Source organism: Engraulis encrasicolus, chromosome 15, assembly GCF_034702125.1.
Source record: "Engraulis encrasicolus isolate BLACKSEA-1 chromosome 15, IST_EnEncr_1.0, whole genome shotgun sequence".
In the NCBI taxonomy this organism is placed as follows: domain Eukaryota; kingdom Metazoa; phylum Chordata; class Actinopteri; order Clupeiformes; family Engraulidae; genus Engraulis; species Engraulis encrasicolus.
Window position 1 is genome coordinate 14,753,174 of NC_085871.1, and position 22,500 is coordinate 14,775,673.

The 22,500-nt window shown below is 45.9% G+C and overlaps 1 protein-coding gene across 1 annotated transcript in view; it reads left to right on the forward strand.

Annotated features, from left to right (window-relative positions):
• The window catches only part of sema3c (sema domain, immunoglobulin domain (Ig), short basic domain, secreted, (semaphorin) 3C), a 99,925-nt gene that overhangs the window by 63,544 nt on the left and 13,881 nt on the right, over positions 1-22,500 (forward strand). Inside the window, exons 6-12 of the mRNA XM_063217117.1 lie at positions 1-12; positions 4,701-4,820; positions 6,744-6,886; positions 8,544-8,658; positions 11,350-11,419; positions 13,708-13,852; positions 18,506-18,728. The exon at positions 1-12 is cut by the window's left edge and continues 79 nt beyond it. Coding sequence (XP_063073187.1) covers positions 1-12; positions 4,701-4,820; positions 6,744-6,886; positions 8,544-8,658; positions 11,350-11,419; positions 13,708-13,852; positions 18,506-18,728 — 828 coding nt within the window. The remainder of the gene's footprint in view (positions 13-4,700; positions 4,821-6,743; positions 6,887-8,543; positions 8,659-11,349; positions 11,420-13,707; positions 13,853-18,505; positions 18,729-22,500) is intronic.

The following is a 22,500-nucleotide window of genomic DNA, read 5'->3' on the forward strand; positions in this document are numbered from 1 at the left end:
CCGTCATGCTGAGTAAGTCCTCCTCTCATCTAACACCCCGTGTGCCTCGAAACCTGACATCAACATAGCTATGTACAGTAACCTACATGGACACACGCATGCACTGGCACGCAAACATGAATGCACACCAACTACTTGTAATACACAGACATGCAGAAGCATAAAAACATATGTACGCGCACGCACACACACACACACACACACACACACACACACACACACACACACACACACACACACACACACACACACACACACACACACACACACACACACACACACACACACACACACACACCCAAACACACACACACACACACACACACACACACACACACACACACACACACACACACACACACACACACACACACACACACACACACACACACACACACACACACGCACACACACACGCACACGCACACACACACAAGCAAACATCCCCTCCCCCTTTCCCATTTCGCGTGACCCAACAGGTCGCCTGGCAACATCCCGTTCCGTCAGCGCTGGCTCTTTTGATCTGTGATTGGTCGCAGGGTGTCCGGTTGCCGTTGACAGCGCCTGAGCGCTGGAGAGCCGTTTACCGTCGCACGCCACAGCAGCTCGCCTTTCGGATACCTGAGCTCCGTGTGCCCTTCATGTACCCACCGCCCACCTGACAGACCCGCCTTCTCATCCACCCACTTACCCGCATTCTTGCCCTGCCTACCAACCACTATGGCTGTGGTCCTCCCCCTCCTTCCCCCTACTTGAACTTCCCTCGAACTCTCTTGCCCTTTTGCCCTGGACGCTTCTCTTTAACCACCCACATTACTGGCCTTTTTTCTTAACCACCCACCTGCCAGCCACTCTTGGCCTTCCTACCAAGCCCCATGCCCACTGTACCCTCCTCCTTCCCCCTGTTAAACTCTCCTCTTGACCCACTGTACCTCTGGTCCGCCTCCTCACCTATTCACCCCCTCTTCACTTGCCCTATGACCACTCCCCCCTTTCTGACCCTCTGTCTGCCCTCACGACCATGGTAAATCATGGTTTTCATGTTTGTTTGATCATGGTTTGTGACGACACTTAAACCACACTATGAAAACCATGAATAACCATGATCCATGGTCAGTTTTCAAAGTAAAACGATGGTAAAACGCAACAAACCATGGATAAACCATAGTAATACAATGGCTGGTTCAGAGTACTTAGACTAACCATGACATACCATGGTAGAACCATGGTTACTATAATAAAACCATGGCCGATTTTCATAAGTGGGCTGCACTCTATCCTCCTGCTGCCCCTCAGTTGAGCTTTCCTGAACTCTTGTGCGCCTCTGCCAACCCCACTCTGCCACTTGCACTTTCCACCATGACACCCAATCTGACTCCCCTCCTATCATAGCCACCGGTTTGCCCCATGCCAGCTGACCAGCCCATGCCCACTCCTCCTTTCGGACCTGCTCCATGTCCATTGGATAATCCCCCTTTCCCTCTCCTGAGCTCTCCTGGTTGGCCCTGGGTCCTGCCCTCCTCCTGGCCTCTTGACCTCGTTCTTGTCAAACAGCCCTCCTTGACAGAAACTTTTATATTACATTACATTACACATAGCTGACACGTTTATCCAAAGCAACTTAGTTATTTACAGGGTATTGGTTACAGTCCTGGAGCAGTGTGGGGTTAGGTGCCTTGTTCAAGGACACTTCATGAAAGGACTTTTAAATGAAGTCTTTCTGTCATACAAACCCAAATGGCAGTAACCATATATTTAAATTGATTTCAGACTGGAAATCTACTCCATAACACCCCCTTTGACATACCAAATCTCAAGAAAGTGTATCAAAACATGACCACCGATATATGCCAGGGATGTTAGACTGGGCAGTAAGATAATGTTAAAACCATTTCTTCTCAGCATCCATGTTTGCATGGTTACTGTGCATTGCCTTTGAAGGACAGTCTTGCTATCTGTGTTCTGTTTGGAACACAAGAAGTTGACATGTTTCGCTTTTGGTAATAAATTATACCGTTACACTATAATGCCGTGTTTTATTGTTCTTTGTGCGTTGGCAACATTTTCTGCTAAGCAGTCATGTTTAAAATTGAATTAAATCGATAAATCAGAGCTTTGCTTTAATGTACTGCTCACATTACTCTAAATGACGAAAGCTTTTTTGGCTTGTATAGAAGTGGCTGCAATTTGAGACCCACAAGAGTCATCCTGACTGAATAAAATGAGAAAGAAACGAAGATTATTTTGTTGGATGCATGCACAGCAGGCTTTACAGTATATTAGGTTAGGCAGCAGCCATCTTGTCAATCCCAAAGAAACCGTCTCATGTCACAGAGATGGACCAAGTATTCCATACGGGCCTGTCAGCTCTGATTGAGTCAGTGAGAGCGCTTGTTATGGCCAGAGGTGCTTCTAAACTCAGAAAGCAAAACCGGTTTCTCCATCGAGAACGTCCATTCGCAGAATATGTAGTTTCAATATTTACATTGTATTTCACTTCACTTTCCTTCAGGAGACTTACAGTTCTTTTAGGTACAGGGTATTGGGTACAGCCCCTGGAGCAATGTGCAGTTTGGTCCATTTATGGAAGCGTATGTAATTTTCCCAAAGTCTTGTCAGTGCTTCATCAACTTGTATCACTGTGAAGACACTTCACTATGGCACTAGACAAGGTTTTAGTGGAGAGGATCATCTCTCCTACTTTCTATTCATCAGTTACAGCTCTTCTTTCAAACTAGTGCAGCTGAAAACCAAAACTATGTGTTTTTATTTTCAAAAGAAAGGACACACATGCATGTACACACACCTCCCTGAGTAGCCAGGAAGCCCCAATCAGTTGTCTGTGTTGTCTTCAGCAACCATATTGTAGTGCTTATAGCAGTGATTCTCAAAGTGTGGTCCGGGGACCACTGGTGGTTCGCGACAGGGCTCAGGTGGTCCGCGAGGGGATTTCTACTTTTCCAAGACAAACTAGCAGTAGGCTATAGTTGTAACATTATTACCAAGCTAAACATAGCTGAAGTCATATGTTCACCACAATAAGACAGGCTTGAGATGTGAATAAAAAGTAAGTGACCTGCATTGAAATTAGCAGTGTCAAATTAGTACTAGTCAACTGTCAATTCAGTTGACAGGTGGTCCCTGAACATTTTTTGGGTGACAAAGTGGTCCTCGGTCTGAAAATATTTGAGAAACACTGGCTTATAGCAATGCAGAAGCTATATGGTGTTTAGGGCTGCAAAACACAGTCTGGCCCTGCCGTGGCCAAACGGTAGAGCACTCGTCTACCATGCGGCTGACCCGGGTTTGATTCCCGACCCGGGGTCTTTGCTGGCCCTTCCCTGTCTTTCTCTCCCCACTCGTTTTTCCTGTCACCACGTTCACTGTCCTATAAATAAAGCCAAAAAGACCACAAAAAACCCACAGTCTGAGGATTGAGCTGGATAAATCCAGGGCAGTGAAAGCCAGGTGGAGGATGGGTCTGCATAGTTATGCCTCTTTGTATGGCTGTAACACAGAAGCTATAATATGTTGGCTGGATGTTCAGGGATGCAAAACGGTAGAAAAACGGCCAGGGGAAGGATGGAGCTGATGGGGCAGATCGTGAAGAGCGGAGGACCCCCTGCCTTGTGTTTGGGTAGACAGGAGGCCTCTGAGAAAGGCCGGCTTGAAGCTCAAAGTAGCTCCCCGTGTTGCCTTGCCTTCAGGATTGCTGCAGGATGGCTTAGTGTTTAGGGCTGCAAAACGGCAGCTGAAGAGCCAGAGGGAGGACAGTGCTGATGGGGCAGATCGTGAGGAGCGGAGCAGAGGGCCCCCTGCCTGGTGCCGGTGGCAAGAGGCCGCATCTTTCCCGTGTCTGGCCACCACAGCAACAGGCTAGCCTCCGCTCCTCTCCGCTTGTGCACGCTCTCTGTGGGCTGTCGACACGCTTCTCTCACAGCGCTTGAGTCCCCACATTTACCAGCCATTAGATGCACACACTCAGGAATACACCATGCACACACACACAGGCACGCGTGCACAAATGCACGCACACATGCACGTATGCTCGCACCTTCTCCACCACCACCAGTACCACTGGTATTTTCTCCTTCCCTCTCTCTCCCCTCTCTCTTTCCTCTCTCTTGCCTCTCTCTCTCTCCCCCTCTCTCTTGCCCCCTCTCTCTCTCCCTCTCTTTCCCTCTTTCTCCCTCTCTCTCTCTCTCTACCTGCTGGCCCCTCTCCACGCCTTGACCACAGATCCCTGGGTAATAGGTGGAAGTGAAGGAGTGAGGGAGGTGTAAGGAAGCACTGGACACGGGTCACTAAGAAAGAAGGGGACAGAGAGAGCACCAGAGGGATAGTCGGAAAACAAGAGAAAAAAGTGCCCCTTCCTGTTCCCACTTTGGCCGTAAGGATGCATAACGTTATGTTAACGCACTAGCTACGTAACATTTGGTAATGCACTTTATCCCTCAAAAACACATTTTTCAACCCATCTGCGAGCCGAGATGACGCACGGCCAGGCAGACACATGCTGCTTTCTGTCTTGGCGGACAATCGATCGCACTGTTGCGCTGTCGCAACATTTTAATCCGCCATAAGTCACCGCAGCTTGTTGGGATGGTTTAAGTTTTAGCGTTTTAGTCAACGTTTTTTTTTGGCAGTGAGTGGCAGATGTGCAGATACAGTGACTCTCTTTGTTTTCCCCTCTTCCACAGACCAGGAGCTGTTCTCAGGCATGTACATTGACTTCATGGGGACGGACGCCGCCGTATTCCGGAGTCTGACCACCCGGAACGCCGTCAGGACCGACCAGCACAACTCCAAATGGCTGAGCGGTGAGAAAGAGGACACCACCAACACATGCATACGCACGTACGCACACATTCATACACTCACTCACTCACTCACTCACTCACTCACTCACTCACTCACTCACTCACTCACTCACTCACTCACTCACTCACTCACTCACTCACTCACTCACTCACTCACTCACTCACTCACACACACGCGTGCACACACACACATGCACACACATGCACACACACACACACACATATACACACACACTCCCTAACTTAAGTTTTTTAGTTTTTAATTCATTTCTTTATAATACCCCTGACAATTTATAACACAATAGGGTTGGTCATATATTTTCGAGACCTTGTGCAGAGACGATACCCAGGAGCCAGTCCTATTGTCTCAAAGCCAAGCAAAAGCGTTATCAGGATTAGAGAGTTATAAAAGTGTCAGTGCTATAGGGGGAAGCAGGGAGCCTGTAACCCAGGTCAAGCGCATCTTTCCTGGGTGTAACCCGGGGAGAAATAAACCTGTCTGGCTGGTTCATTAAGTTGTTGAACAATGTTCTCAATAAATGAGGTCAACCTCACCCCCAAAGTCCATATGAAATAACACACCATGTTATTAAACATTGCTACGTATCATACAGGATTTTTATGATTTCTCCTCTCCTCTCCTCTCCTCTCCTCTCCTCTCCTCTCCTCTCCTCTCCTCTCCTCTCCTCTCCTCTCCTCTCTTCTCCTCTCCCTTTCCATCCTCTGCTCTCCTCTGTATTTTTCTTCTCTTCTCTTCTCTTCTCTTCTCTTCTCTTCTCTTCTCTTCTCTTCTCTTCTCTTCTCTTCTCTTCTCTTCTCTTCTCTTCTCTTCTCTTCTCTTCAGTCAATGAAATACCTATTGTCCCTCCCTAAGCTTTCTAGTTGTCCAGTCAGTCCATATGAAAATAACAGACCGTGTTATTAAACATTGCCACACATCATACCTTCTTTCTTTCTTTCTTTCTTTCTTTCTTTCTTTCTTTCTTTCTTTCTTTCTTTCTTTCTTTCTTTCTTTCTTTCTTTCTTTCTTTCTTTCTTTCTTTCTTTAAAGTGTAAGAAAAGGGAATTAATAGCTCTCCCCCCCAAGCTATCCAGTCAATTCCATATAAAACAACAGACCATGTTATTAACCATTCCCACATATCATACCTTATTTTACGATTTTACGATTCTCTCTCTCTCTCTCTCTCGCTCTCTCTCTCTCTCTCTCTCTCTCTCTCTCTCTCTCTCCTTTATTTCGTTCTTTGTCTGTGTAAGTCAGGGAAGTCAAGGAATGAATCCTTCTCATCCACCCTCCCTAAGCGCTCAAACCGTAGCTCTCGTTAATAACCACCATGTGTTGTTATGTTGTTTGAGAGCGAGAGAGAGAGAGGCTGAACAAAAAAAAGATTAAGAAACAAAAAGCAATATCTTTTCATCTCGTTTTATTGCTCCTTTGTCTTCTTGTTCACTTGTGTGTCCAATCTTTGCCGCCACCCAGTCACACACCCCCAGGTCAGTGCTTTGTTCTCCATGTATGGCATAGGCAGTAGGCCTTCCATGAGGGAGGCACACGACAAACAGATGTCTGCATCCTTTCTACAACAAAGCTTGTTTCATTTGTGGTCTGCCTGCTTTTGTGTTTGCGTGGGGTTGTTTGTGTGTGTGTGTGTGTTTGTGTGTGTGCCCGCGTGCATGTGTGTGTATTTTCCATCCTTTATGCCTTGATCCAGAGCCCATCTTCATCTGTGTGTGTGTGTGTGTGTGTGTGTGTGTGTGTGTGTATGTGTGTGTGTGTGTGTGTGTGTGTGTGTGTGTGTGTGTGTGTGTGTGTGTGTGTGTGTGTGTGTGTGTGTGTGTGTGTGTGTGTGTGTGTGTGTGTGTGTGTGTGTGTGTGTGTGTGTGCGCGCGCGTGTGTGTTTTCCATCTTTTCTATGACTCTAGAGCCCATCTTCATCGATGCCCATCTGATTCCCGACGGGTCGGACCCCAATGACGCCAAGCTCTACTTCTTTTTCCGTGAGAGGCTAACGGACAACAGTGGGAACACCAAGAATATCCACACCATGCTAGCGCGAGTCTGTCCGGTAAGGAGGCAGGACTTCAGGAATCAATCACATACACAAGGATGGATTAATGCAGGGGTCCCCAAACTTTTTTCTCTGGGGGCCACATTATCGTTCCTGACTGTGATCAGGGGCAGGGATCAATCATGTGGGCTGTATACTAGGCCACTGCTTGGTATAGCTGTAATTTTTAGCACGGCAATCGCCATTACACGCTGAAGAAGGGCTCTGCCCGAAACGTTCGTAGACAAATAGACAGAGAAAAATCTGAAGAGTGCTTCGCTTCCTTCATTCATAATTTCTAGCACAAAATAGTTCATCATTACAAGTGATTTGCAAACGAAGTGAGTGAGTAATTCACATGTTTTTCAATTTGAAATATAGTAACAGGTATTACTTTTAATTTCCAATAACCATATAAAAATAGCAAGGAAAGGTTAGAAAAATATGGTGATTGACCGTTTAGGAGTGATACAATAGAAATGGCAGGCCTGTTTATATTACAGTGAGATGAGAAACTATCAAGACAAGAAACTTCTGGTGATTCACACTAAGTTAGTGAAAATTACATTGTAGGAAGGTCTGTTGATAAACAAAATAAAATATTTATACTTTTATATTATAATTTTTATACTAGTATCTAAATGTATCTTTTTTTCTGTGAGGATTGCTTCTTTGGGCCAGTTCAAATGGCGAAATGCAAAGAGGTGGAGGACCGGTCAAAGGGGCCTGGCGGGCTGCATCCGGCCCCCGGGCCTTAGTTTGGGGACCCCTGGATTAATGCATGGGCCTACCGGGACCAGGCCCAGGGGCCCAAGAGCCAAGGGGGCCCTGAAGCCCAAACCTCCATATCTCCATTCTCATATTGCATTACAGTAGGCCTATTGCACAGTTAACAACTGTATTCTCACACACCTCCCCCAAACCCCCAACCCCCAACAGGATAGGGTGTCTACCATCTGAACTAAAACTCTGCATCTTTTTGGAGACTAGCAACAACCATTGAGTGGGGCTGTTCTTGCTGTCTGGCTCACTCACTCACTCACTCACTCACTCACTCACTCACTCACTCACTCACTCACTCACTCACTCACTCACTCACTCACTCACTCACTCACTCACTCACTCACTCACTCACTCACTCACTCACTCACTCACTCACTCACTCACTCACTCACGCACGCACTCGCTTGCTCACTCGCTCACTCACTCACTCAAACCATGTTGGTGCGTGCGAGTGTGTCCGGTGACCAAGAGTGCAAGCAGACCTCGAGTGGGAGTTGTAGTAGCCACAGTGGTCCTACTTTGCTATTCGTGTTCCTGTATTTTCCCTGTCTGCGGACAGGATGTTCTTAACCGCTAATTTTGTTGTTGTGTTTTGCTCAATCCCACTCGGACTATGTGTCTCCTGTGAAGTATCTGTGTTGTTTTACTTCTCTAAATCTATCTCTATGTTTGTGTCTGTGTCTGTATGCCTCTCTCTCTCTCTCTCTCTCTCTCTCTCTCTCTCTCTCTCTCTCTCTCTCTCTCTCTCTCTCTCTCTCTCTCTCTCTCTCTCTTTCTTTCTTTCTTTGTCCTTTTGATTTCTCCTTAGATGTTTCCCCACCCTTCCTGTTTATTGATGTGCATTCTTCTATCATCTAGTCTTCTCCTCTCTCTGATGTGTCTTTTGTGGCAGAATGACACGGGTGGCCAGAGGAGCCTGGTGAATAAATGGACCACATTCCTGAAGGCCCGCATGGTGTGCTCGGTACTGGAGGAGGACGGCACAGAGACCCACTTTGACGAGCTGGGTGAGCAGAGATATGGACATAGAAATACCATAGAAATCCTTGATTGTCATTTTATAGAATGAAACTATCCGCACACTTCAGGTCTATTTTTGTGCAAAGAAGCTTTACTGGACTTACTGCACAAAAATAGACCTGAAGTGTGCAGATTGTCTTCTTTTTATACAGAATTTTTTACTGAATCCTGCACCTTCTAAACAGTTGAGCGGTGGCCTATCACAACTTATAGAATGAAATTAGAAATGCACTCAGAGAGTGCAGACCTCCGTCAAGAAATTTGTTTGACAGAACACTTGACAATGTTGCATTTTTTTTCCAAGTCTTTCTGCCTTGTTTTTTGTGGAGCTTGAAACGGCCATGTCACAATTCGCACCATCCCACGATGGTGAAGATTCTGTTTAAAAAAATCCTGGATTCAGATCGCGATCCGGATCACCACCAAAATTGTATCACTTGTTCCTTTTGTCATTTCCAACAACTCTGTGCACAATTTTAAGTTATCATGCTGACAGACAAACAGACAGACAGGCAGACAAACAAGCAAGCAAACAGACAAACCAACGCTACCGAAAACATAACCTCCTTGGCGGAGGTAATAAGATTTAAAGCAGCTAAGTGCACAGAATATAATTAATAAATAATGTCCTAAACAAACTTCTACACCACCGCTAACTAGACTTTAGTCTAAGCTGGCTACCAGTATTAGAGTGGTAGAGGTGACAATTGCATTGGAAGTGTAACAAGGAATAGAGCATACTCATGAAGTATGATGAACTATGCAGTAATTATTAGACTATAATAATATTTGCTTATGCTAAATTGAACTCACACCAAGACAATGGACATGTCTCAGCTCAGATGATGTTCATTTATGTTGTTCATTTGCACTTCCAGACACTTCATTGTTTGGTGCTGAGAACACCAACCTCTCTGACAACAAAGACATGATCTCCTCTCCTTACGATTTTCAAAAATAACTGGCTTGCTATTTCCACAACATTACCTAATAGCCCGAATAAATTGAATGGTCTTTTCTTGATTTCTTGGTATATAGTAGGGCATGCATCACAGGAATTCCGTCAAAAGAACCATGACGTTAGTCGTAGGGCTCCACCAATACTGATTACAGTAATTTCGTGCAACTAATGCAGGCCTTCACAGCTGTTATCACTTACTTGGCTAACACTCTCCAGACTGACTTGCCGTGGATAAGGTATAGTAGCCCCTTGGGCAATGTGTAGGGTGGATTAAATACTCAAGAGACACTCGTCATGGATGTGATTGTAAGAGAGCATTGGTTTCAATGTGTACTCCTCCACCCAGATGTTAGTGGTATCAAATCGGTGACCAACTCCTTTTTTTGTAACACTAAGCCCCCACTACTTCCCATACCGCCCCACCAGGGAAGCTGACAAGTGGGACAAATGGGTCAGTTCTCCCGGGCCCCGGGCCCCAGGGAGAGAGGGTTCCCAGAATTGGGAGGTGTGGGGGCTTTCAGATGACGTTGTCCTGTAGAGGCCCGGCCAAAGCTGTCAGTAGCTCTGTCCCCCACCCCAGATATCAGTGGTATCAAATCTGTGACCAGCTCCTTTTTGGTAATGTGAAGCCCCCTTCCTTACAAAGTACCTATCAAGTGATTACCTCATTGCTCTACAATTCACATCATGGAAGCATAAAAGCATGTCAGCGTTGCATCTCAAATATTTATTTTGGGTCAGATGTTTTGTCCATGTCACGGATGAGGATCCACGTCCTTTCATGCAGATGGAATCGCTGGCAATCCTATTCACTATTTGAAAAAGCTTAACTGCATTGTCATAACAGCATTGGCATGATCTAGAGTCCTAAGTAACAGATTATGACATGGCCATTAGCATTTGGGGTGAAAATCAAGTTGTAACAACATAGGCCCTGCATGAAAGGGTTAAACTTGCTCAAGAGACTACCTGGTATTCACCCATCGATGAGAGGCAGGAGTGTACTACTACTAATGCTCTCTCCCCTTGTGCACAAATCTTTGTCTTCCTGACCCCTACACTAACCTGCTCCACTCTAACATCAGGGCACAGCTGCACTGCAACAGCCTACACCCCTTACTTAGAAAACACTTATCAACTGATTGCATCACTGGTCTGCGATTCACATTACTGAAACATAAACATGACAAAATCCCTTATCATCTCGGCAAGTGAACATTGTGTGATCCTTTGCGGAAATGTTTGCTGGCCAAATGCTGTAATTCTTTTTGTCTTCATTTTGTATTTTTGCTGTGAACCAGCTGATAGCTTTTCCTGGCCTGGTTGTTGGCACGGGTCGGGGGGTGTTTCTTTCTTTCCTGTGCCTGGAATTTGGGGTGGAGAGACTTCCATTTAAAATTCCAGCACCTCTATCAAAACCATCAGCCAACACGCCACATGTCAAGTCAAGCTCTCCAAGCGTCTGTGCCTGTGTGCACGTGTTTGTGTGTGTGTGTGTGTGTGTGTGTGTGTGTGTGTGTGTGTGTGTGTGTGTGTGTGTGTGTGTGTGTGTGTGTGTGTGTGTGTGTGTGTGTGTGTGTGTGTGTGTGTGTGTGTGTGTGTGTGTGTGTGTGTGTGTGTGTGTCTGCTTGTGTCTGCGTGTGTCTGTGTGTGTCTGTGTTTATCAGTGTGGGGGAAGACGTTGATTGTCCATCCTAACTCTTGTTTTCTTTTCCAGAGAGCGTGTTTCTGCTGGATGCAGACAACCCCAAAGGCCTCCTGGTGTTTGGCATCTTCACCTCCACTAGGTAAGACCCTGGCCGGTCACGCATGATGTCATGACCCGAGAGAGGGAGGGAGAGAGAGAGAGAGAGAGAGAGAGAGAGAGAGAGAGAGAGAGAGAGAGAGAGAGAGAGAGAGAGAGAGAGAGAGAGAGAGAGAGAGAGAGAGAGAGAGAGAGAGAGAGAGAGAGAGAGACTTAGGCGTGGAGTCTCAGTAGAGAAGGTGTGGACAATATATCAGGACTCTTTGGACCTCCTAGGGGGAATAGCCAGGTGTCTGATTCCACCTCAGTGACGTCTGATATCTCCTCTCCGCTGCCTCTCCCAACACCCTAGACACTTACACATCTCTCATCTCTTCACAATCGCTCAGGAACAGCAAAGCCAGTAAATGACCCTTCAGGAATTTTACTCAAACATTCTACAGTGTTCATGTTAGCTTTTTATCTTAATCAAGACATGACATAAAGCTTAACCTTTAATCAGTAGGCTACTCTATGAGCAGTCTATTGAAACGGTCAAATGGAAAATAGCACAGAATCAAGTGGGACATTTTACCTTAAAATCGGTGCGTAAATCAAAATGTTTGAAATTTAATATTGAGGAATTTGACACATTAATATTTAATCTTTTCACACAAAAGACGTTGTCCCTGGAAAGTGCTTCTGGAACATTAACTAGCAGCAGCGGCATCCCACAAGTTTATGTAGAGTAGAGTAGAGTAGAGTAACTTTATTGATCCCCAGGGGGAAATTCAGGTATCCAGTAGCTTACATAAATACACAAATACACAAAAAGCCCACATGGACATTTCAAGACACAAATAACACAGGAATAGTCATCAGGGCGGGGAAAATAAAATAAAATAGTAGAGATAATAAATGTAAAAAAGGCAATTGTGCAAAAAGACATTCTGTGAGTTGGGATAGACCAATGCAGAAAAATGTGCCGTGATCCGATACCATAGACATAGTAGTGCTCGAGAGCCATGTTTCACCGGAGAGGAATTCTAATGCCGGTGCGCGATACACCTCTTCATCTCCATCGAGTCCAGTCTCCACTCTTTGCCGCCAACATTCACTCAAGTGTCTCACGCGAAAGCTATAATTATGGCCCCACTGAGTAGCCGTAGTTCCTGTGTGAGTTCTCCGCGGCGCGGCCCCACCGCACTAAAAGCTGTTGTGGCAGCGGAAACGATGCGGTCAGCACCATTGGAGCGCTTCTTTGGAAAAAATAAAAAGAATGAAGGAAAGAAACAGAAGAGAAAAAGAAACGAGGAAAAAAAGAAAAAGCAGCAGAATGGCAATAGTGTGGGGCCTGGCGATGGCAGTCCTCTGGGTTCGTTTAGTTTGGGTCTTATTTCCACTGCTGGTACTCTGTCTTGAGTGGGGGAGTTTGGGGAGGTGTTGGAGGGCTATGGTTGGTTCTTCCCTCAGGCACAGGCCAATGCAAACACACAATGGGGGTATGGGGTGTGGGGTCTGGGCTTTTGTGGCTTGGCTGATGTTTGGACCATGTATGTTAGTCTCCGAAAGTAAGACTCTCATTAAGTTATACTTGCTTGCACATTGAGCTTCCTCCTTCCTCCTTGAAGCCATGGTAAGGTTTTTTGGGTTCTGCGTTGCTTGGTACGCTCGCCTGAACAATGGTCCTCTGTGTCCTGCCAGCATCCCATAGCACGCAAACTAGCCTGGCCAACAGCGGAACATAAGCCTGAGGGAAATGAGGAGAGGTGTTCCATTCTTTAGAGAGAGAGAGAGAGAGAGAGAGAGAGAGAGAGAGAGAGAGGGCGAGAGAGCGAGATTCAGCTAGAGGTCTTGCCAGGGCAACTGGGGCATATGGGGACAATTCAGGGTGACCATAGTGTCGCAATGATAAATGTCAAATGATACGGATAGGGCGGGCCCAAACTGCAATGTCCATGGTACTTTTTATTCAGAAAGTGCTGTTTTTACAAGGTCTTAGGGTGCGATCGAACAGGAAAGTTCATATTTATAGAAAAGCAGCACTCTCTATGCTGAAGAATGCTGAGGCCAATACATCTGTCTGTCATGCTAACCCACTAGAATAAAATACAAGAATTACACCCGAGAGTGCGACTTTTCTACTAAATATGTCCAAGTTACTCTCCTGTTGCAGCAGGATGCATGACCTGCATGTTCCTGAAAGTTCTTTTCCCTGTTTGTCCTCCTGCACAATGAAGAATGGAGATGTAGACACTGTGAGATTTGAGATGTCACATCCTCTTATCTTCATTTACAGCATCTCCTCTAATGTTTGCGCTGTTGTTTTTTGTGTGTGTTATTTCCCCCCAGCTCCGTGTTCAAAGGCTCTGCGGTGTGCGTGTACACCATGGCAGACATCCTGACCGTGTTCAATGGACCGTTCGCCCACAGGGAGGGCCCCAACTTTCAGTGGGTGGCCTTCCAAGGACGCATCCCCTACCCTAGGCCAGGCACGGTGAGTTGCAGCTTCTTCACACAGGGGAAATGGAAATACCTCAGTGTCACAGGCTTTTGAATCTCATACTGTACAGTGCACTGTGTAGGGAAGGGGAGAAGAGTAACCCTGCTGGGCCTTCCGGTCAAACTGGGTCTCTGATCTCTACACCAAAGAATGAGGCTAGTTGTTCTGACTGTCAGATCGTAGCTACAGTATAACCACCTGAAAACAGTCACTACATCACATACCATCCCGTTATACACAATTGAATTAAAGTGCCACTTGTCAATGGGGAAGCACCTTTTTTGCGAAACAGTTTATGTACCAGTGAGGTGCGGTCAACTTTATGGCTGGTGAGGCAAATATATAATACTACAGCTACAGTATAAGTACATTTTAGTAAATTTAGGCCTACCGATAAGTTTCGTATGTCATAGCTTTCTTAACATAAGGCAGGCCTACAAAATAAAACATGCTGCATTTCCGTAGAGAAAATGCTATTAGATCTCTCCCTCTCTCTCTCACACACACACACACACACACACACACACACACACACACACACACACGATTCAAACAGTGGTCTCACATAAACCACACAGCAGTAATGTGGACAAACAGCAGCATCACGGCTGAGAGAGCTGTGAGAGACAGGAGCAGAGGAGAGGAGAGTAGTGGAGAGGAGAGAAGAGGAGAGGAGGGGAGAGGAGAGGAGAGGAAGAGAGGAGGAGAGGAGGAGAGGAGAGGAGAGGAGAGGGATGAGAGGAGGAAGAGGAGAAGAAAGGAGGAGAGAGGAGAGGAGAAGAGAGAAGGAGGGATGAGGAGAGAGGAGAGGAGGAGGGATGAGGAGGAGAGAGGAGAGAAGGAGGGATGAGGAGAGAGGAGAGGAGAAGAGAGAAGAGGAGAGGAGAAGAGGGAAGAGGAGATGAGAGGAGAGGAGAGGATGGGGACGAAAAGAGGAGGAGAGGAGAGGAGAGGAGATGGGAAAAGAGAGGAGAGGAGAGGACAGGGGGAGAGGAGAGGACAGGGGGAGAGGAAAGGAGAGGAGAGGAGAGGAGAGGAGAGGAGGAGGGGAGAGTAGTGAAGAGTGTGTACGCTCCTTCACAGCCCACTGCTCTCACACACACAGGATTCAAACAGTGGTCTCACATAAACCACATCACGGCGGATGCTCAATGGAAGACACACACACACACACACACAGGATTCAAAACATGGTGTCATATAGACCGCTGAGCACCACGGCGAACAAACTGGTGTGATAGCGTTTGTGATAAGCACCGGATTCTCGTGCAAATGTAGGCCTACATCTACTTGTACGAGGCTATGGCAAACGATGTGGGACAACAAAGGTGTGGCAGGAAGCGAATGTCAACATTTAAACATAGATTACTACACAAGCTTCGATATGGTCACCAAATATTTTGGGACTGTCCTTTATGTTATGCCTACACTTTGGAATTAGATCAGAGTCTTGTACGTTACACGGGTATAATTATTTGATTTACCTCAACGGCACCCTGTAGCCTACTCAACTTTACAAACAGTTACAGGGCACATGAGAAATCCTGTTCAGATCACAAAAGCTACCACCACACCAGAGAGAATCACGGCGGATTCTCTCCCTCCCCACGGGTCTCACAAACACAGGCTTCACACCACATAGGAAACACTGATCTTACCTTTATCTCGTACATCAGGGTCCATGCGCCGCTCTTTTCCACTTTGGCGTTGCGCATGCTAACGTTGCTTTTAGCCTGTGCTGTCCATCCTCAAAGCCACATCTATTCGAGTCGCCCCAAACGTCCAACGCAATTTGGCATTGAATATGAATATGAGTAGCCGCGAGGATTTGTGTTTCGTGAGGCTGCTTAGTCCTTAGTAAATTGTTAAGTCGTACAATTCCATGCGAATTGGTCTTCCACACATTCTCGCGGGTTGCAAACGGGACACAGGGGAAACAAAATAGTTTCTGTTGTAGAAACTCACTTTGAAATGATCGGGTAGTTATAACCTATCTGGACCACCTGCAGTAGCAAACCCTTCAGCTCTGTCGGTCCTCCATTCTTTATCACATATTTTCCTCTTGGAAATCCAACTTTGGAGAATGCTCTTAGTTTCGTTTATGAAAATCCACTTGTAGCAGACAAAGTGAACAAGCTAGCCAACAACACCGACTGGCAGGCTGTGAAACTTCAGATTCGCTATGACGTAACTGGCCAGCAATACTCTCAATGCCAGAAGGAGTCTGCGGCCAGGCTACTCCTCGCCTCACCCATTGTATATTTCAGTGGGCGTTATGCCAAAGCGTTCAGAGTAAAGAAATGATAATCACACGTAGAAAATAGTAGAACATTATCAGGAATTGAGGGCACACCATACATACTTCTATTAAGTGTATAAAAACGTTTAATACAATATTACCAGGTTGCATTCACAGAACGAGCAAAATGGCGCATGCGCTGAAGCTTGTTAAGGAGGGATTGCGCAATCCGGGGTGAGGCCAGTTCAGAGTTGCCCCAAATTCACCGTATTCGGAGCAATTTGACATGAAATGGGCAAATATTATGATTTTGGCCACGGAAATGATTGAAAATGAGTGAAACTGTTTAAATACTGCTCAAATGGTAGTTATGGTGCAGATGCTCGAAAACAATAGCTGTTATTGTTATTATTATTCACATTTACTGCAGCTCATCATTCTCAGATCTGGCTGGTGAGGCCGTGCCTCCCCTGCCGTATTGGAGTGCACGTGCCTGTTATGTACGTACATACTTGTACTGTATACCAGAGTCTCAAAAGTTTTGTAAATCGTTTTAGCATGTTACATCTCTCTGACAGCCAAGCCCTTTCATCTGGCCCGCAGAGCCTTCGCAAGACTGAAAGATAATGTCACCCAAAATGGATAGCCAGAACAGGGTCTTGTGGGTATGACTGAGATTAACCAATTATTACATAGGCTTATTACTCTAAATTAATTGCATTACAATATGTGCAGGAATGAATGGCCAACAAATTATGTCAGAATACATTATTTCTTATTGTTGACACCGGCAAATTGTTGGCGACATCTGGCCATTGAGTGACTATTCTTAACCCATTGATGCCTAAAGCACCTGCAAAAAAGCTGCCGAATGCCTGAGCCCTTTTTTGAAAAAAAGTTGCCCTCAGCCTATAAAAAACTAAATATCTCAGCCTCTGAAGTACATCAAAACATCCAATAAGTTGCATTTAAATGCTACGACCCTCATCTTGCATTAGAATGTGTTCATTCAGCTCTAACATACCAAGATTTTTAATAAATAAAATTGTCTCAAATCTCACGAGCCTGAGCTCGAGCCAGGCGCCAGGGCCAATGTTGCACAACGCAACATCCAGCATCAATGCGTTAACCCAATGTGGCCAAAAATGCCCTTTTTTATGCAAAAAAAATTGCCCACCCCTGATAAACAGTGAGCCCCGGTCTCCTCCATGACAATTGTCTCAAAAAAAATTCCGAGGACACAGGAGGATTTGGTCATATCGTTTGTGATGTATAAGGTGGAGCAAAGTAATATCCAGCAGAAAAGTTTCTGTCTCCATGCTGTTGGAGGAGGGGAAACACTTCATAAAGGATTGTTCACAGAACTATATGGGCAAACATCATAATGGCATGACAGTGATTGCGTACTCGTATCCCACCTTTTTTGCTGCCAAAAGCTAATCACTGGCCAGAGTGACAGTGCAATACATCATGCATGTGCAACCTCCTGAAAACAAGAGCTATTTTGATTCGAAAAAGATGTTTCCAGTGATTTCAATCAGGCTTTCCAAATGTATTTCTTCAAGCGTGTTTTTCTGAGTAACCACTAGTCAAGGCCATATCCTCTACCACGGGGCCAGGCTCGTTCGGTTTATTTCAGTTTCTCTCCAATGATGACCACTGGCAGACGCTGGAAGTTCATGCAGAAAGATTTCATCACGTCTTTTTGTAATGCAGAGAGGACATAACTGGGTTGGAACTGAGCTGTTAAGAAGATTGAGTGGGAGAGCAGAAATGATACATGGCAAGGATTGGACATGTTCATGGCAAATTTAGTAGCGATGACTCCTTTATTCCAATGTCCATGACTGTTCATCTCTGACTCCAATGTCTTCATGTATTTTTGCCTCACTCCTCGAGTGAACTGATGGAACTCACAGTGTGCACTTTCTCTTTTTACTTTTTTACTCTTTCACTTCTCTCAGTGTCTTGGTGAAGTGTTCAATTTATCTTGTTTCCAGTGACTTGATGGAACATTTAAACTGGTTTTCTGTTTCCCAGGATCTTGGCAAAGTGTAAAAACTTCACATCTCATGTCCCGTAACTTGATGGAGCAGATACTTTTCCAGTGTCTTGGTTGATTATTTATTCAATATGTCTCTCTGTCTCTTTCTTTCTTTCTTTCTTTTTTTTCTTTCTTCATCTCTCTCACACACAGTCTCTCGCACTCTCGATCTCTCTGTTTCTGACACACACACACACATGCAGGCGCACACACAGAACTTCACCTTTCAATTCCAATTCAGTTAAGCCAGATTCATCCATATCACTGTCATACTATTATTGCCAACACATCTCTCTCACTTTCCCCACCCTCATTTTCAGAGTCCTACAGTAACACATACAAATCCTGTGTCATCTCATTTCAGTGTCCAGGTGGGGCCTTCACTCCGCACATCCAGAGCACCAAGGAGTTCCCCGATGACGTGGTGACGTTTGTGAGGAACCACCCTGTCATGTTCAACCCCATCTACCCGGTGGGCCGTAGGCCTCTGCTGGTGCGCACCCATGCCGACTACAAGTACACCTCCATCGCCGTGGACCAGGTCATCGCAGCAGACGGACAGTACCAGGTCCTCTTCCTGGGCACAGGTATGCATGCGCTATACACAGAATACCCACAGAATACTCGTATCATACAATTCCAGGTATTTTTTTTAAATCGTACAATCACTTTAGCTTCAGCTTGTTTGTTACAGTTCAGGGATATGCTAATGAGGTTCTGTTTCCATGGAAGATGGAAGATGGGAAATTCAGGGGTGCCTTTCAGCTTAAGTACAACTTTACTTCCGGCTTTAGTTCTTTTTGTCAAACTTCAGGGATATGCCTCTTTCTTTGAAACTTGTGTTTTGAGGTTCTGCTCAAGGTGACAATGCCAATTCAGGGGTGCCTTTCAGCCTACGTACAAATGTACTTTCAGCTGATTTACTTTACAAATTCATGCCTCGTATTCACCCGCATATACCTACACTCACCTACACTCACCCACACCTATCTGCAGGTTTGAATCCCACCCATCTCACTCCATGACTAAGGTGCTCTTGAGCAAGGTACCTAACCCCACACTGCTGCAGAGACTGTAACCAATACCCTGTAAATAAGTGTAAGTCACTTTGGATAAAAGTGCAGGCATAATTTAAGTGTAATTTAATGTACTTTACCCTCAAAAATCTCACTCAAAAGAACCATAACCTTGTTACCTTTGCCCCCAAATGACCCAAGTTACTGTTCACTTAACTCACAACGTTCTACGAGTGTGCGTGGCATTCAAATGAATTCCAATAATTACCAGCCACACCCCCCATCCCCCCACCACCACCCCCGTCCTTATTACAAAAATTGTCATGGTAATCAAAACATTATATCAGTGCTTGCATGGCAGTATAAAATAGAGTATAATAGGCCTGTTTTTGTTTTAGCTCAGCTGACACAGACACATGCACGCACGCACGCACACACACACACACACACACACACACACACACACACACACACACACACACACACACACACACACACACACACACACACACACACACACACACACACACACACGCACACACACACACGCACGCACACACACGCACACACTCAGGTATTAGTGGGCTAAATTCCATCTGCTTCTGGTGAGTCAGTCAGATTGTTTGGCCTACACACGCATGCACGCACGCGCACACACACACGCACACGCACACACACACACATACACAGTCAGATCGTTTGGCCTGTAACGTACCATTAAGACTTGGCTGCTTCTATCTCCCACATGGCTGCGGGAGCAGCAGCCGGCATTGTGTGCATTGCAGATAATCTGTCAACAAGGGGAAGTCAAAACTCTGTTTTCCCCATTTAGAGCCTAAATGTTGTCCTAAAGCATGCAAACAGAAATCATTTGTGGACATGAAGAGCTTTTGAGAAAATGGGATGCTTCAGGGCTGGACTGGCCATCTGGCATCTCGGGCGTCTCCTGGTGGGCCCTGCACCCTCGTGGGCCCCTATTTTCAGAAATGTAAAAAAACCCAAAAACAATTCAGTGCTGCATCACTAATCATGAGGCCCCCCTTTAAGCCTGAAGTGCCCAGGCCCTATTTCTCCCCCAGTCCAGCCCTGGGATGCATCATCCACCGCATTCCGTGTTGTTGTCTTTTTTCTGTTGTTAGGCAGCAATCACTGGTTCAGATGCACCCAGCCCAAACCAGACATCCTGGCGTTGCATTAGTGTGGCCATAGCGAACAAAGGATGTCCTTTTGGTCACCCGCAATGTTCTGGTTACAAGGCAAAAAGAGGAAGCAATTTTCTTTAATGCTTGTAATATTAAAGCCGTTCCACCCTCCCTCCCTCCTCCATCCCTCTCCCCTTCTCTCTCTCCTCCCATCCCTCAATCCAGGCCTCTCTACATCTCTCCGTTACTCACTCACTCACTCCATTACTCAATTCCTCTCTCCGTGCTTATTCAGAGTCATTATGGAGGAGGGATGGGGATGATGTGGGAATATGAAGTATTGTCACACCGGGGAGATTTGAGGTACCGGCAGGGAAACAGAGAGGAAACAGGGCTTATGATCCAAAGACGATTTTACAGTCTGCCGGGGTACAAAGCCAAAAAACATTTGTCAGAAAAAATGCAGGGTAGTACCAATGCCGACTACAACCCAAAACTGATTTTAGAGTCTGTTGGGACTCTAACAACTAAAAAACTCATTTTTTGTTGTATAAAGCTGTATTACAAACTGTTCATCCAAAGTTATATTGCAAATGTATTAGTTTATTTTGTAGTTGTTAGCCCTCGAGGATAAGCCTGGGCGAAAGCCGACTGTTGACTCCGTCAAACAGTCTGGAACAAGCTAAGAGGAATCTGTCTCCGTGGAGGGTGGGAGATGATCTGACCGTACTCTGCAATTTAAATTAATTGGAGATCCGAATTCAAATTCAAATTGAAATTGTGCTTTATTAGCATGACTGTTACGATACAGTGATGCCAAAGCATACAAATAGCAATACAAAAGTGTGAATAGTGTTATCTTAACCAAATCAGTAACGAACTCCGCAAGCGATTTCTGCGTCACCACTCTCAACTGTTTGCTGATTGGCAGAACTGTGAGCGAACCGAGCTAGGAGGGTTGTACGGACTATGTACGGAGCCAAAATCTTTGGGTGGAAGTAAGTAAGATGGCATCGCCAGGCTGCTGGAGGATAGCCATTTGACATGAAACACCATGTGAATGCCTCTGGTTACAATACCTATCTATGGGGGTCAGTGACAGTAGAACTCATCATACCAGAGTGGGGATGAGAGGAGACCAGACAATTTGGCCAGTCTTCTGCGGAGACATCCTACAAAGAACCCTACATATGTTTTGCCTGTTAACATTGCCATAACCTAGTATTTCTCAATGGGACCTCCAGCGAAAGCGAAAGCCCACAAGGGAAACTTCAACTCCCATTGTCATTGTGACACAGCACACAAGCGCACACTGCACACAATGAAATTGCATTTATGCCTCACTCGTGCAAGGGGGCAGCCCCCAATGGCGCCGTAAGGAAACAGGGTACCTCAGTCATGGAGGAGGATGGGGGAGAGCACTGGTTAATTACTCCCCCCACCAGCCTGGCGGGTCTCAAGGGAATCGAACCAGCAATCTTTGAGCTACAAGTCTGATGCCCTAACTGCTTAGCCATGACTGCCCATAGCCCCATAGGGCATCTTTATGATGTTGTCAGGGTGGCATTAGGTTGAGAACCTCTGCCCTAACCCAAACGTAAACCCTAACCCCTACAACCTCAACAAAAACATTCCCCAGACCTAATCCCTGGGGACAATACTGTAGCACGTTTTGGCTTGGTAAAACAGCTTGCAGCATGGGACAAAATTACGAAACATCTTTACACACTCTTGGCCTCCGCGTCATCAAGGCACTCAGAGTCATTACACACAGCTGTTGGTGTTTATGGCTCACCAACTCCCCTACGATGCAGTCTCTCCATGTCACCTCTCCCTTGTTTCTTCTATGCCTTCTATATCTTTTGGGCAGTCATGGGTAAGCGTTCATGGGTAAGCAGTTAGGTCGTCAGACTTTGTAGCCCATAGGTTGCCGGTTCAACTCCCGACCCTTCAGGTTGTTGGAGGGAGTACTTAACCATTGCTCCCCCCATCCTCCTCCATGACTGAGGTACCCTGAGTATGGTACCGTCCCACCGCACTGCTCCCTTGGGACGCCATTGGGGGCTGCCCCTTGCGCGGGTGAGGCATACATGCAATTTCGTTGTGTACAGTGTGCACTTAAGTGCTGTGGAGTGCTGCGTCACTATGCCAGTGGGAGTTGGAGTGTCCCAGGTGGGCTTTCACATTTTTACTTTCACTTT